The sequence below is a fragment of the Tursiops truncatus genome, chromosome 4, assembly GCF_011762595.2.
Source record: "Tursiops truncatus isolate mTurTru1 chromosome 4, mTurTru1.mat.Y, whole genome shotgun sequence".
Classification (NCBI taxonomy): Eukaryota; Metazoa; Chordata; class Mammalia; order Artiodactyla; family Delphinidae; genus Tursiops; species Tursiops truncatus.
This window is the reverse complement of record NC_047037.1, coordinates 85,700,366-85,717,468: the sequence shown is the minus strand read 5'-3', so window position 1 is coordinate 85,717,468 and position 17,103 is coordinate 85,700,366. Positions and strand designations below refer to the sequence as shown.

At 38.5% G+C, this 17,103-nt stretch overlaps 1 protein-coding gene across 20 annotated transcripts in view; it reads left to right on the top strand.

Moving 5' to 3' along the window:
* Positions 1 to 15,749, top strand: part of PHLDB2 (pleckstrin homology like domain family B member 2) — a 124,176-nt gene extending 108,427 nt beyond the window's left edge. For 17 of the 20 annotated variants that reach the window (XM_019922808.3, XM_019922806.3, XM_073804235.1 and 14 more), the window contains 6 exons: positions 359 to 566; positions 8,394 to 8,484; positions 9,519 to 9,665; positions 11,500 to 11,719; positions 14,565 to 14,650; positions 15,257 to 15,749. In XM_019922808.3, the coding sequence (XP_019778367.1) occupies positions 359 to 566; positions 8,394 to 8,484; positions 9,519 to 9,665; positions 11,500 to 11,719; positions 14,565 to 14,650; positions 15,257 to 15,397 (893 nt within the window). In that variant the 3' untranslated portion in view covers positions 15,398 to 15,749. Of the gene's footprint in view, positions 1 to 358; positions 567 to 8,393; positions 8,485 to 9,518; positions 9,666 to 10,434; positions 10,798 to 11,499; positions 11,720 to 14,564; positions 14,651 to 15,256 lie in introns of those variants that run through there. The other 3 variants (XM_073804242.1, XR_012331527.1, XM_073804245.1) reach the window with 3 other exon arrangements.
* The last annotated feature ends 1,354 nt before the right edge of the window (positions 15,750 to 17,103 follow it).

Genomic DNA, 17,103 nt, shown 5'->3' with positions numbered 1-17,103 from the left:
TAAACCCAGCTATTATCAGAGGATTCACGGCCTTTCAATGTGTTTCTGTTTTGGTTTTGTGTGTGTGTGTGTGTGTGTGTGTGCTGATGTATTATTCTCGGTTGTGCTGAGATGCAGCAATGCCGTAGGAAAGTGTCAAGTGATCTGCTGACAGAAAAGATCATTCCCAAGACCACTTCTTTGAAACTCTTCCTTGCACTGAGCATTATGCCATTTCTTTGATCTTCTTGGCTTCAAAACAAATTAGACCAAGGCCCCAGTTTCATAGGCAGATGTTTTGGGTTCCTGGTTTAAGCCTTAGAAGATCTAAGACTGAAAAAAATGAGGCATACTAACGTATTTATGGCTCTCTCCTTAGGATATAATCACCAACAGATGAGCGAAGGTCAAAGGCAGAAGTCTTCTGAATTTTACAGCCGCACAGCATCTGAATCAAATGTCTACTTGAACAGTTTCCACTACCCAGATCACAGCTACAAGGACCAGGCCTTTGATACTCTGAGCCTAGACAGCTCTGACAGCATGGAGACAAGCATCTCTGCCTGCTCACCTGACAATATCTCTAGGTAAGATGTATTCCTGGGGAAGGTTTCTGGTTTGGAAAAGCACCTGTCGGTTTCAAAAAGTAAAGCCATCAATTTGGGGCCATGTATATGTACAAGCCCAAATATCTGAAACATAAAGACTCTACAGTAGAGAAGACGGTTGGGTGTCGTGGTGGTCTTTGAAAGTAGTTTCTTTGTATCCTGTGTGACTGAGCCAGTCACACACCATCTAATCCATTTTCTCCTTTACTCTATTCTTTACGCGTATACTGTGCTTCAAAATGGATTTGCCTCTGTTGGTTGACTCCACCTTCGTTAGGACTACTTTTGATTCAGTAAAGAAGTAATTTCCAGCAACAGAGTAAGAATTTGAAGGATATCTTACCCTTATGTTTTGTTGAAAGGAAGGCATTAGCTGTTCTGCATATTAAAATTTTGTAAGGATTTAACCCTTCACATTCGTGTTCATACTTGGAGGCAAGCAAAGGTGGTCTTAGGGGATTATGGCCAAAGGTGCATCTAAAATATGGATCTAGTCAGAGCGCTCCTTCAAAAGCTTGTGATGGGGACTTCCCTGGTGGCACACTGGTTAAGAATCCGCCTGCCAATGCAGGGGACACGGGTTCGAGCCCTGGTCCGGGAAGATGCCACATGCTGCGGAGCAGCTAAGCCCGTGCGCCACAATCACTGAAGCGCCTAGAGCCCATGTTCTGCAACAAGAGAAGCCACCGCAGTGAGAAACCCGTGCATCAAAACGAAGAGTAGCCCCCGCTCACCACAACTAGAGAAAGCCCGCGCATAGCAACGAAGGCCCAACGCAGCCAAATATTAATTAATCAATTGAAAAAAAAAAAAAAGCTTGTGATGATGCCCTACTACCTTTTTTTTTTTTAATTTGCGATACGCGGGCCTCTCACTGTTGTGGCCTCTCCCGTTGCGGAGCACAGGCTCCAGACACGCAGGCTCAGCGGCCATGGCTCACGGGCCCAGCCGCTCCGCGGCATGTGGGACCTTCCCGGACCGGGGCACAAACCCGTGTCTCCTGCATCGGCTGGCGGACTCTCAACCACTGCGCCACCAGGGAAGCCCTGCCCTACCACCTTTTGAATAAAGTCAGACCCCAGAGCCTGGCATTCTAGATCCAGGCCAACTCCCCATTCATTCTCTCCTCCTGATACACCTCCCAGAGTTTCTTATTCATTGAGAGGGCGAAGAATTCTCAGATCTCTGTGCCTTTGACCATATTGGTTCTAGCCTTGGGATCATGTAATCTGTTCTTTCTTTTATTTATATGCTCATTCATTCCACAAATCCTTATAGAATATTCTACAGTTAACAGTGAGCCGGAGTGGGCTCAAACTGGCTGGCAAGAGCCAGAGGTGCACATCTCCTCCTAACTCTGTGATCAGTGATGTCATGTTGGTAGCTTGAAATTGGCCACGGTGGGAGTATTTACTCCACATAAATAGACATTTGCTGCATATCAGGGGTTTTGTTTTCCTCCAGAGAGCTAGTTTACCAGCACACCACTATCTAGAGTCAATTCATCCTCTCATTTGTTTATTCCCTCAACCTGTACTTACTGAGCATTGAGAGTGTCTGACATTGCAAAATGTCTTTACCTTCCCCCAACCCCTCCCATTTTAGCCTGGAGAAGTCTTCTCATCCTTTAAGCTGAAACTTAAGTTGGAAACTCATGAGAATTTCTCCTTTCAGGGCATTTTTCTTTCATGTTTCCATGGAACTTGATACTTTTTCCTATTATATCACTGATCACATTGCAGCATACAGTTTTTTTCTTCAATAATTAATTGGTACATTCCTCAGTGTCAAGGAGGATGTCTAATTATCTTTTGGTTTCCACATTCAGGAGAGATCTGGGCACATAGTAGGCATTCAGTAAGTGTCGGCTGAATAAATACCTCGGGATATTTGATTTTTTTCTTTGTTTGATCTATTTCAATTGGCTGAGAACCATTATGAGTTCAACCCCCCAAGCATCCAATATTTAATCAATGTTCATTGAGCAATTGTGTGTCTCAAGTGAAAATGTCTAGTTGAATAATGGCCTTCAAAAAAACTTTCCTCTATTGCAATGAAGTCACAGGCTGGGACAGGAGCTTTGGGGGCTCGACCTGACAACTGCTGTGCTACTGCAGGCAGATCACAGAACTCTCTCGGTCCTGATTTGCTCATCTGCTAAGTGGAGGATTGTTTCTTGAATGCAAGAGGATGATGGATTTTTAAATATTTGGGTGGAAAATTACCATCGTGTATATAGAATTTCTTTCTTCACAAAGGTTTGAATCATTTGCTCCTCACCCCCGCCCCCCAAAAAAGGAGTGACAGAGACAGAGGGAAAGTAATATCAGCAAGGTATACTTAGCTTTGGGTTAGTGTCTCATAAATGAAAAGAATATGAGAGACCTCAATCTAACCAGATATTATAGCCAGGAAATCTGGGGAGTGGAAGAAAAGAAGAAAAGGACAGAGGCTACAGCTTGTGGTAAATAAAATATAGTGTATTTTAATTCTGGCATCATGTTTGAAATATTGATATTACTGGATATATCCTGTCAGAGAAGGAAAGGAGTCCCTTGGGAAAAACACTAAAGCAACCTTGAGAATTATAGGTATTTCTCCTTGTTACAAGGGAAAACTTAATTTAATTTAAATTTAAGTAGGGAGTTATATAATAATAAATAATAAAGCTAATTTTTTGCTGCCATTATTTTTTAATGTCAGAAGGGTTAGTATTTCACTTCATTCAATATTAGAAGATACGGTATCTCACTTTTTTGTGGTTTTTTTTTTTTTTTTTTTTTTTTTTGGCGGTACGCGGGCCTCTCACTGTTGTGGCCTCTCCCGTTGCGGAGCACAGGCTCAGCGGCCATGGCTCACGGGCCCAGCCGCTCCGCGGCACGTGAGATCCTCCCGGACCGAGGCACGAACCCGCGTCCCCTGCATCGGGAGGCGGACCCTCAACCACTGCGCCACCAGGGAAGCCCGGTATCTCACTTTTTAAAACATGAAAGACACTTGAGTGTGTGGAACAATTGGGCATCAAACCATCCATCTCTTGCTCTGAAGGAGCTCTCGTAATACCCGCTGCTCCCAGGAGGATGTCAAAGAGTCATGCAGGGTTGCTTGGAGCTGATGTTCTCAGGACAGAAAGCCTAGAACTTTGAGTACTCATTCGTAAATGCCAGTAAACCGACCAATTAAATGTGTTACTTTTGAATAACAGGACACAAACAAAAGTCAGCAACACGGCAACTATTGTATAATGATGATGGGAGGAATAAAAGTTGACGGTGCAGCCGTTTCATTTCCAAGTATAGGGATCTCAGAGGGATTTCTTAGGCACTCTGCACTTTTGCAAGGTGTTATTTTGAAAACATCAGACTACTTTCCCAAATAATTGTGAACATTTTAAAGCAGTATTCCTGTGGTGAACTCCTGATAGCTTGACCATTTTTTTTGTCTATTTTTGAGCCATCTTTAATAAATAAATACACTCTATATTATAGTTTTCCTATCTTGGTGGCTTTTTCTGCTCCATTTTCTGCCCCCTGCCTCTTCATCCCCACCAAAAACTGAAAGTAAATATGCATCCCTTCAAATGATCACTCCTCAAACCCCATCTCTCATATTTAAAGGTGGTAACAGCAGCAGTGCAGCAGTGAGTACAGGAAATTACCTTAAAGGGAGACACTTCAGTTAGATTTACCAAGCATTAGAAGTTTAGGTCTAGAGACTTAAGCACAGTGGCCACCAAAATCTTAATTTAATTTTATTTGTTCACCTACTTACTTTTTCTTTAAATGGTTTCCAAAGGTAGAAAATGAGAATTGACTCCACTACATGTGCCACATTAAGAGGATAGCATTATTGCAGAGTGATCATTCCTGGAAGGTAGCTACATGTGGCCATGATCATTTTCCATAGTTACTTCGCAGAGAACTGACCCAGTGCTGCTAGCAGTCATAGATAACTAACCAATCACCATGGTCAGAAATTACAAATAGTATTTATTTAAATATGCTGTCAGATTCTCTGAATGTCAAAATATTGAAGCCAAAGTAGAAGATGCCTACAAAAGGTCTAGTATAAATAAAAGGGACAGAGAGAGAAAAAACAAACAAACAAACAAGCATTTCTCTTCTGTGCCACCATCTACCTAAAAAAAATTCATGCTGCCCTACGATAAGCTTGTACCTATTTTTATGAAGGAAAATGATGGGATAAACATCAGGAAAATGGTAATAGGGAACTAATGTTTGGCATGTATAGTATGACAGCACATCCTAAATGGGAACTTTTTGCAGACAGGTAGAAAAAGAAAGAACTAAAAATTTTTCTCTTTTTTTAGATTTTTAAAAAATTATGTATTAAAATATCCTGAAATTATACACATTTTAAAGAGGTAATTCCATGCTGAAGTTCTAGCAACATAAACTTAGTCTTGTGGTTTATTATGTCACAAAAAACCATTGGTAGAATTATCGAATTACTCAGAGTTGTGGGTACCTTTGCCTTACACTTTTTGTTGAGACATCATTTTCGTGTCCAGCAGAAAGTTCTTTGAGTCAGACAGTGTTTTTGCTTTTTCAACATCATTACTTACACTGTACACAAATATAAAGCTAAGAAAACAGGTCTTGGGTCTTAGAAAACAGCAGCTGAAGGTCAATTCTGCATAAAGTCTGTCTTCTGCTAAAATTATTGAATGAGCTCATAGAGTGTAGTGTTCTGAATACCACCTAAAATTATATGTTCTTATTACTATTGCTAATAAGCCCTGACCTTGTGTTCATGCTTTGAGAAAATGTTAAGGAAGTTGATCTCTCATTATAGTTATTACCCACCAGCAGTGTGTGTGTGGAGCGGGGACAAGACTGGGTATGGGGTTGAGGGCATCCAAGGCTGAGCTTGGTTTTAAGAGATACATCAACCAGAATTTCAGATACTTCTATTCCCTTCGTTTCAGGCAAAGGTTTGTATTCTGCTTTCTACCCTAGATAGTCAACACCCAGTGTTTGCATTTTATTCTAGGGAATTCTTTCAGAAGAGATGCTGAAAACCAGAGGATTTCAGAGGAGGGCAGACAGCTGTCAAAGAGACCAGATAGTCTAATCTCTTTGAATAGAGAAAGATTAGACATTTTATAAGGAGTAATAATTTGCTTAACCCGAAAAAATGCTTGAGATAATGAATTGAAAATAAATATTCTGGGACAATGGCTTTTCATTTAGTGGCAACATTGGTATGCTGAAGGAAAAGTTTTATGTTTTTATGGAGAATTTTGTTTTGCGTTTTGCTTATTTATTTGTTTGTTGTATGACAATGTTCTTGTTTGCTTTTTTTCTTCCTTTTTCTGTTTTTGCCTTTGCCCCTAAAGTGAATATTCTAAAAAGCAAATTCAGATTTTGCTGAAAGGTATTATTCAGCACTGAAAACTAAATCTGCTATTTAGATTCCTGTACCCTTGACTGAAGTTTCATTTTTCTTTATGAATATGGGTTTTTACCAAAGTTGGTCACATAAAAAAAGTAATCTTCAGTTGATAAAATAGAATATGGCTAAGTAGAGAAAGGAGGCAAAACTAGTCATCTTTTTTTTTTTTTTTTTTTTTGCGGTACGCGGGCCTCTCTCTGTTGTGGCCTCTCCCGCTGCGGAGCACAGGCTCCGGACGCACAGGCTCAGCGGCCATGGCTCACGGGCCCAGCCACTCCGCGGCATGCGGGATCTTCCCGGACCGGGGCATGAACCCGTGTCCCCTGCATCGGCAGGCGGACTCCCAACCACTGTGCCACCAGGGAAGCCCAAAACTGGTCATCTTTATACCATTAATGACCAAGTGATTCAGTATTATTCAGTATCATACAGTAATTACATATGAGATCAGAAATGTGCCTGCCTTCTGAAGGTCAGAATTTGGGGCAATGGGAGAAAGCATTGCTCCTCTTGTAATTTAGGTGGGCTGGAGAAACCAATGATGAGTGTCTTGTGCTACAGGTAATGCATTACAAAGTGTATCTTCAGTGACTTCAGGCTCTCCCTTGGCATGACAGGTGCTAGCCAAATGGCATTTCATTTGTTCCATGCCATTGTATTGACAAGTCTTCACCCTAAATTTCTATAGCAATTGCTTTTGCTTTTCACTGCAGGTGCAGTTCTGATCCCCCCAAAAGTATCAGGTAGTGGCAACACAGCATCATAGAGCAGCAATAATTTTGCTGAATAAAAGTGGTTTACATGTCAAGGAAATATTAAATCAATAGCAAAAGTGTAGCTATAGAGAACAAGTAGGTGTCCATGGATAAAAATTAATTATTTTTTAACAAAATAACCAAAGTAGCTCTTACAGTATGTAAAATATATTTTTTTTACTGCCTCTATAGTTTTGTCTTCTCCAGAACGTCATATAGTTGGAGTAATAAAGTATTTAGCTTTTCAGATTGGCTTCTTTCACTTAGTAATATGCATGTATAGTTTCTCCTTGTCTTTCCATGGCTTGATAGCTCGTTTCTTTTTAGTACTGAATAATATTCCATAGCCTGGATGTAGTATGGTTTATTTATTCATTTACCTACTAAAGGATATCTTAGTTGCTTCCAAGTTTTGGCATTTATGAATAAAGCTGCTATAAACATGTGTGCACAGTACTGATCTTAAGATAAACCATATGTCCTACATTACTGTGGTCATGTTTCTCTTCAAAAGAACTCTTAGCCCTCAAACATCCTAGGTTTGAGTTGATCAACAATATGATTTAGGGAGACTATACTAATGATCATCTTATTCATTTTTATATGAATTAATTTTTATATGAATGTGTGTAGCAAACATGAACCCCTACTGTGTGCCAGGCTTTATGCTATGGAGGATACAGGCACAGAAGCCTCTCTATAGCCAAGAGAGTCTAGAAAAGAAGATACATTTAAGTGACTATGCAAATAAACACGCATGAGAAATAGCATTGGTTCTCCATGGCTGGAACATCCAAATAAATAAGTTTTGACTTAGGCCATGGTCCTTTTTTTCCAGAATAGTCAAATAAAATGTAAACAAGGGAAAAATAATATATTTTGTTTAATGTTAAACATTTCTAAGTTCTTCTCCTTCTCTGTTAGTTATCCTATCTGGTCTTGCAGCTTTTACTCCCTTTGGTTTTTTCCTTCACGTGTTTATGTGATGTCTTTCTCAAGATGCCTTACTTTTGAAGCTCTTGAATCCCTTCATGCAGTTTCCTCGTTCGTACGGTGGACGGGCTTTATTGGCAAAACTGGCCACTACCCTTCTATCATACCTGTAAAGGAATTCATTTTTTTAACTGGCCATCTTAGATCACCATTTAAGAAATAAAATGTCCACAAGCAAAAAGGCATAACAAAAAAGTAGCTGGTGATACATGATCCCAAACCAAATAAAGTGACTTCCAAATTTAGGGGTCATCTACATAGAACTTTGGTGAGAGTGTTGTTGGTCTGACATCCCTGAATAATTAAACTAACGGGAAGACTTCCTGCAAGCCAAAATTTTTAGACTTTGGAGGAAACATTTTGAGAACACAGTTTGTAGGAGTTGGTTTTGGTTTATTTATGAGTAGAGCACTTTATTTGGTATTATTTTCCTCGCCTATGTTTTATCTCTTAAAACTGAGGTAAGTTAAGTTTCACCTACAGTTTTCAGAATTGAATTGACTTGCCTCTTCAGACCAGTGATTCTTGTAAGTAACATCCTTTAAATTGTATTGGATCTTGTCGTGTGTGTGTGTGTGTGTGTGTGTGTGAAGAGACATCCGTAAGAAGCAGTATTCTTGAAAGGCTTTTGTGTTTTCTTCAGTGCCAGCACTTCAAATATTGCCCGAATAGAAGAAATGGAGAGACTTCTGAAGCAGGCTCATGCAGAGAAGACCAGGCTTCTTGAATCCAGGGTAGGCCTAATATCTTTCATGTAGTAGTTCAAGATGCCCTGCACTTGACACTGGGAAACTGTTTTCAGGCCTCAGTAAGCAGCGTGATCTTGGAGTAGTCACTCCACCTTTCTTGGCCTCATTTCCTTTTTTTTTTTTTTGGCCGTGCCACATGGCTTGTGGGATCTTAGTTCCCTGGCCAGGGATTGAACCCCAGGTCCTCGGCAGTGAAAGCAAAGAGTCCTAACCACTGGACTGCCAGGGAATGCCCACTGGCCCCATTTTCCTTTCTGAGAAGTGAGGGTGTTAGAGAGATGTTCTCTACGGCTCTTTACTGCACTACCATTTTTCATAATGTAAAATGTATATTGTGTGGACATAAACTGAAATGAATGCTTTGTATTACATTTTCCCTTCAATAGCGTCTTTGTTTGCCTGCCGGGGAACAGGAGGAATGGCAGGTCTTTACGCATTCTCTCTGCCTTGCCAGTTCGTGGTAAAGACACTATTGTAATATTAAAACTCCCATGTTATTGTGACTGTATTTCAAGCCAGAATCTGAACTTCCTTAGGAATTCCCCAAATGCCTTTGCATCCTGCCTGAAAGGGCACCTCCTTTCCTCTTCTAACTTCCCTGGGCACTTCCTCTGTGACCGTCGGCCAGGAAGCCACAGAGCAACAACAGGAATTGGAAGGACCTACGGCCATCAAAGAAAGGCCGAAAGTTGTGACTGGTGTTGGGTCACAGTTAGTGAGCCTTTTTTATATTAAAAATGGAGAGTTTTTAATATATGGGGTCATTAGTATGAAATGACTGAATAGAGTCACAAGCTGTGTTTCACTTAATATTTCATTTTTAATTAAATGTAGTGGTTGCATTTCTGCACAGGATGCTTTTGAAAGTTCTGTGAATGGTGATTACGGGTGTTTTAGTCTTAGATATATACTGGGCTATAAAATCAGGAGTTGTATAGTGAGAATTATTTGTTTTCGTATTGGAATCATTCAAGTATAACCAGTATATCTGAAAATTTTTTCTGCATAATGATATTTAGGAACGGGAAATGGAAGCCAAGAAACGAGCTCTGGAAGAAGAAAAACGACGCCGAGAACTCCTGGAAAAACGATTGCAGGAAGAAACCAGCCAGAGGCAGAAGTTAATTGAAAAGGAAGTAAAAATAAGGGAGAAACAAAGGGCACAGGTTGGTTGGTCAATCTGGATGGATTGGAGTAGGTTGCCCCCTGGTGGTCGTTTTTCAGAAGACGGTCATGCGATGTCTGAGGATGCCTTTGGTTGTGCTGCCTATTAGCCCTTGACCTGTAATGGCCGAGAGAAAGATGTGCATTAATGGGCCAAAAAAATGTGTGTTTATTTCAAAACCCACTGGGAACTACTAACAAAATGATATTTTTCTTTAGTTATATGTGGCACATTTTGATTGGAGAGGCACTTTTTCTTCTACCCATTTTTTGGTAGTATATTTAGAAGGAGAATGTCTTCTTGAGCAGCTTTGAAAATGCAGCTGGATTCATTACTGAAAACAAATACAACACCCAAACTCAGTTGAGAAAGAGAAGGGATTCTATTAAGACATCTTTTGGAAGCAAACACTCCAGAACAGGATACTTTTACCAGCCCGGTTTTTTGGTGGTGGTGGTCATGTTCTGGGTTTTTTTTCCCTAACCACTGTGTTGTCACACGTTTCCCCTTTGCTGCATCAGTCCACAGACATGTGCACAGGATTCCTGAACTCAAGTAAAACTCAGGAAAACCATCCACTTTGTTTGACTTCCTATCTCAGTCAGTAGAGTCTGAGTCTCTGTTCTTGTCACTAGAACTGCTTACATAATGTATGTTTCCTGAGAAACTAAAATAAAATTTTAAGTGCTATGTAATTTAAAGTTCAAATCAGTTTTACCAAAGCTTACTAGACTTCATGGAAAAAGGTACAGTTCCCTTATTCCTCACAGTTGCTGGCAGTCTGAAGTACAACGGTTGGAGACTCGCCTTAAGGCTTCATGTGCTTCGAGGGCTCAGTAAACCTGTGGCATCTGTCTAACGTCAAAGTACCACAAAATCAAGGGCAAAATAAAGGCAAAATACAAAGTAAAACTTGTTCATTTTATTTCATTATGCCAAACCTCTGTCACATTTTGATTTAGTGTAAAGGTCACCCATGCCTGTTTTATATCTGAAGCCAAAACCAAAAGGCACAATTCTATTTTAATCCCAATTATAACTTTTGCTTCCAAGTGTATGATTAGGTTATTTTCCCCCAGGGCAAAGGGGTGGGGTTATTTAACAGGATAAAATAAAAGACTATTTTAGAAATACTACCCGTGGCAATATGTGCTTCCTAGATTCGATGAACCTCTACTCCGGCCATAGTAAAATAAAAGACATCTATGTACATCTCTTCAGTGTCTCGTCCTGGACAGTTCATTGGGTACAGCTTTGATTCCACTTCTTACCTTATTTTAGCTTCACTTTTCAAAACATACGTCTCTGCCTTCAATTTCTATCACAGGGTGTATGCAAGCCGACATGTACATACATCCTCGGGGGCTGGACTTACTAAATAATGTTCAGTCGATTGTGTCATGTCTGCGGTTATTTAAGGAGAACTATTGTTGAGTTGTGGCAGGGAGAACTCCTGGATACGTTACAGAGGAGGAGGCCTCATCTGTAAGGAGCAGCCCAGATAACTTCATGCCTTATTTCCCTGTGTTTTTAAGTGCTAAGTACCTCTGTTAAAGCTAAGGTAAATGACATGTTTCCATTTTCTCGTCTGGCCATTTCAAGGAATAGAATCTGTTGGCCTGAGTTTATCCACATTTTCCCCCCCATACCATAGCATCCTTCTTAAGATGCCATTCTCTTTTTAGATTCCAAATGACAATGTTTAGCTTAAGTTCTCATAATCACATGGACATTTTAACACTTAGGCCTTTCAGTTCACTTTCACTTCTAAACATCTGCGACCTAAAACAAAACAAATAATTAGCTATAGATGAGATGGGCTTGTGCTTTTCCAGGCTCGACCTCTGACCCGTTATCTGCCTATCCGGAAGGAAGACTTTGATTTGCGCAGCCACGTGGAGACTGCTGGCCACAATATTGATACCTGTTATCATGTGTCAATCACAGAGAAGACCTGCAGAGGATTCCTTATCAAAATGGGTGGAAAAATTAAAACTTGGAAAAAACGTTGGTTTGTTTTTGATCGGAACAAGCGCACCTTCTCTTATTATGCAGGTGGGTGATAAAAAAAATCTGAGTGATATATTCAAATCAGGAATTCTCTGTTAAAGAACAAAGGCAATGAAATTCAGAATAAATAATTAGAGTGATAAGTAATAGAATTAATGGCAATATTAGCTTGATAGATGTATATTATTTTCTATTCAGATTATATGGTCCACCATGAATTTCCTCTAGAAATAATAAAAATTATGTTATTTAAAAGTGTGAGTTAGTCTATTCTAGTTCTGAAATAAGCTCAAGCCCAAATAAATATTAAGTGGAATTTATTTTTTAGACCAAAATATTATCTTTTAAACCGTGAAAGCAGAAAAAAAAGGTTTCTATTTATTTCTCTATGGTCATATGCTCTAAAGTCACACACAATTAGGCAGCTTAACTGACAGTCATTCAACTGTAGTTTATATACTAGAATGACAATTTCAGCACACAGAGTGAAGCTTATCAGTGAACTAGTGAATAAGTAAGTATTTATTAAGTGACTGGAATATTTTTGAATTCTTTAAATGATGGATTATGAGAACGATACCCTACTGAATCTTCTATAAATACAGGAGTATTTGTGTAACCGGTTTACTTATTAAGAAGCCCCTTATGTACACGTAGATCACATATGAAATATGTCCATTAGCAGCATAAGAATAGCTCTGCCCTCTTTTCAACTGCTGAGTAAGAGGAGAATCAGACTAGAGGTTATGAAGAGACCCTGCCTTGGGGTGACTGTATCAGCATTTATGAGCATTGTTGGGAATTGTTACCTAGTGTATCGAGGTAATAAAAAATAACAGTCCAGTCATTGAATCTGTAGTGTGAGGTCAGGGTATGTTTATGAATAGGGGTGTGAGCAACCAAGAAGCATGTGGAAGAAAGGAAACAGTGGCAGTGGACCCCCAGAATCGGGGTGAGGAAAGGGCAGGGGGTGCATGCCTTTCAGTTAGGGGCTCTTTGGGTGGGGTTCCAGTTGCCACAGGGGCGAGTGGCCTGAAGTAAATGGTCTACTAACCCTCACAGGTTGCCTCTCTTGGGCTTTCTGACCCTGGGTTTTATAAGAATCCAGAGACAGTCTCTTTAGTTAATACAATAGAAAAGATGCCTATGTAATAAATGCCAATTTAGTGTCTGCAAAATGCATAAACAAAACTTTGCTACATGCTAGTCTCCAAAGACAACCTCAGCCAGAATTTTCCAAAAATAAAATTTTAAAATAACTCAGAAAAAACAGCTTCACTCTTTTCTGCTCCTCTTCTCTGGGATTTGTATTTCATTCTTAAGCTTGTATTTTTCAGATTCTTCCTCATATCTGAAGTGCCCTACAAACAAAAGTTTTCTTCCCCAGTTTTCTGCCTGCTTTGAGACACTGACAAGGTTTACTTTTATCTCCAGATTTTATTTTACCTCTGTTTCCAAAAAACAAAGTATTATTGTTTTCCCATGAATTCATTGTTGCAGGACCTTTTCCACCAAATGTTTGAGAGACACATTGACCTCCTCTTTCACAGAAACTGGTGGAAACCCACCGAACATGGTATTAATTAAAACAGAGTTTCCCTAGGAACTGAGTCTATATAATGAAAGTAAGTCTCTTCCCATCACAAAAGTTCTACCTTTTCTAACACTGTTAAGCCTGAAATATCCTTTCAGACTTTCTCCATTCCTTTTCATGTATGTTTCAGTCTATATAGGTATTCTTTCTTCTTTAATACAGTTAGGACCAAATCATTCACTCTGTTCATACCTTTCTTCACATAACAGTATTTCAGGATTTTTCTCTTTGAGCACTTGCAGATTTACCTCAGTCTTTTCAGTGGCTGTGTAGACTGCAGTGCACGGCTGGTCTAGCATTAGATCAGTTCCCTTTTAAAGCTCCAGCAGATCTTTTGCAGCTTGTGCTCTAACGAACCCAAATACACGTGCACGTGCAGGAGCAGGTCTTGTACGATACAGTTTTAGAAGCAGAATTGCTGAGTAAGAATTCTGGCATTTTTCATTGTGTATGTTTGACCAAATTGACTTCCCACAAGAGACTTTCTCATTTGCATTTCCACCAACAGGGTATGATAGAGTCTCTTTCTCTGTATCCTCATCCATCATTTTGAGATTCTTTAATGTGCTTGCATGTGTTATCATTCCTGCAGAGTTTAAATTACAGAATGTCTCAAGAACATATTGGTGTTATTAGGCACCACAGAGTGATGCTGTTTGGTCGGTGGTTTGGTTGTTTTTTGTTTTGTTTTATGCTCTGTTTGGTTTTTATGGCAAATCTGACGAAATCTTTGGAAGCGGTTTGGAAAACGCTGCACTGAAAGGACATTAAATTATTGACATGAAACTCTGTTGAGAACAGGATAAAATATCAAGTATACTAGACAAGAAATTTGATAGGAAAGAAACATAAGTAGAATCTTATTTTAAATTAGAAATCAAAAAACACACTTGTTACAAATTTCATTGCAACAGAGCTGCCTATTAATATTTTCATTACAACTACTACCTTGGAGAATGTGGGGAAATAATTTATCTTGATGTCAATGGTGTTTACACTTTGTGTGCTAACCTGACAGTCAGTATTCTGGGTTACCTTTTGACTGCTAATTCGTGAAGAGCCTTGAGTAAAGTCACTTAGTCTCTTTTGTTTAAGGTTGCTAATTCCAACCTTTTTTTTTTTTCTTTTTTCAGGATAGAGTGTGGCTGATGTACTAACCTAGGTTATCTTAATTCATCTTAGATAATTTAAATGCTAGATAAATATTTTAATGATGATAGTTATAATGAAATTATAACTTTTCCTGTCCATCAGTGGTGATAAAGTATTTGTTTTAACACTCATCTACCATTGCAGACAAGCATGAAGCTAAATTAAAAGGAGTAATATACTTTCAAGCCATTGAAGAAGTCTATTATGATCACCTCAAGAATGCTAATAAGGTAAACATTGAATTTCAGATTCCTACGATTTGAATGCATAATTAAGTAGGGGAAAAGGTATTTTTTTTGAATTCTAATTAATTTCGATTTGTTATTCTGACATAATGGGTAGATATGATCAGAATGGTGCTGGAAAAGTAAACATGGAAGTAAAGTAATTAGTGCAGCTGATCTTTTTGTGAAAAAATAAATCATGACAAAATGAGAAAATATTCTGGATATATTGGTTTGGGAGACCCTGCTAAGTAACTCTTTGCTAGGCTTCTAAGAAGGAGCTACTACCTCCTTATGAGGAAGATCATAAGGAAACATCTTAGTAGGGCTAAGAATAACATTTATTGAGCTATTTTTAGAGCACCCACTATCAGCTAGATACCCTGCTGGAGCTTTTCAAGTAGCTGCTAAAACTACTGGTGAGCTCACTGTGAGAGTTCTTGTGCAGAAAGGCCAGAAATATGGTCAATCTTGAGAAAGGTGCTGAGGGCGAGGGAATAGGTTACATTAGAACAGAAGTAATAGCTACATAGAAGCCGTCACATATCTCTGTGTTATATTTAATGTTATAATTTCAAGATTTTATTTTATGTTCTTTTCCTTTTTTTGTAGAGTCCTAATCCATTACTCACCTTTAGCGTCAAGACGCATGACAGAATCTACTATATGGTGGCCCCATCGCCAGAAGCCATGCGGATCTGGATGGATGTTATAGTTACTGGGGCGGAAGGTTACACTCACTTCTTGTTGTAGTGAACTAACGCAATAGTCCACTTCAGGGCAGACTGCAATAATTTCTTACAAGAATAAAGCCATATTCAACACCAGGTGGAAAGACCCAAGAGACCCATCCCTTTAACTACGGATACTCAGAACTGTTTTCATACAAACAGGAAGTCATTTGTAAAAGGGAAAGAAGGGATTTTAATTCAAAGCTTGAGCATAAATAACTCAAAGCTTGATCATAAATAGCAAAGAATTGAAGCACCTAGGAGAAAGAAAACACTATTTTCGTAAATAGCATCACTTATAGGAACATTTCTTATAAATTCTTTTTTATCAATTGTTGATTTTGGTGAAATAAACTAAACCGTTTACAAGTGTCTATATGTACTTGGAAAATATGAAATTATTTTAGCATCCAAATCATTGGCGTTGACTTTACTGGTAATCAACTGGCTTTTTTGAAAAAGGAGTATTTTGCTGAATGTTATTTTATAAATATAAGCAAATAAGGGCTTGGAAGGGAATATATTGTACGAGGAGTTTGGCCCTACTTTTAAAGTACTACACCAAAACCAAAGACTTGATATCACCTTTGTTTAACAGTAGTAGTTTCAAGTGATGAACTGCAGTTAGTGTTATTCTACATTTTAAAATGGTACTTGGATGCCAACAAGTGCCCAGGAAGTTGACTTTGAAGAATCACTACCAGCATAAGCTACTGTACATATATAGCAAACTACTCTTTGTAAAAGAAGAACAAAAAGCTGTGTGTTTTCGGAAGAAGCAGTCTTAGACATTCTGTCACATTGGGCAATTTAAAATAAAGAGAATACTTAGGAGCTATTTTGATGAAGACTTCTCCATTCCCAGTACTGAGAATAAAGGCAACCAGTAGCTGATTTTCTTTATATTATCTGATTTCTCTTTGTTGCAGCCTCACATGACACAACTATGAAATACAGCTGTTTTCACCAAAGAACAGACCAATTAAAATCCTTATTTACAGAAGTATTGTGATTCCATGAAAAGGCAAATGAAGTTCAACTTAATGTACTCTGTAATGTACTATTTTATTATGTATTTTCTTTACAATTAGCCTTTGTTTTTTAGAGTTAAATTAATTTTTGTTGAATGAAATGACTTCAGGAAAGTCCTTTTATAATGATTTTCAAATGCCATTTATCCTGGTTTGTCATGTTGTGTGTGTTTGTAAGTATGAATGTACTCTTTCTACACATTGGCAAAAGAATAGAAGCGGAAAATAATGACATTACTTACTAGTACAAGCGAAATGATTAGATTAGAAGTGTCTGTAAAATCTTTGTCAGGCCTGCCTGGGTACAATTTTTTTTTTTTTTATTTGCAGTGGTTTGTATACATGTTGCCAATAATAAGATTTTGCAACTGGATGACACATGATTTTACTTGAACAGTGAAGGACAAAATCACAATTGCAGAAGACATTTTTATAATCTGTTTTTTCAGAGTTCACCCCTAAACCCTGTAATGAGAGTGAAATACAATTGCTAAACTTTTGTTGGTTAATGTAAAGATATAACTTTTCTGAACTGTACTTTACCCTCTTCATAGGATTGTAAAGATATTCTAATCAACTTTATGCCTTGCATGATATAGTAAACCTTTCCAATATGTGTGTTAAAATATGTTGAGTTTGGATTAAACTATTGACCAGATTTCACATTTGAAAATAAACTCATCTCTCATTAGGAAGT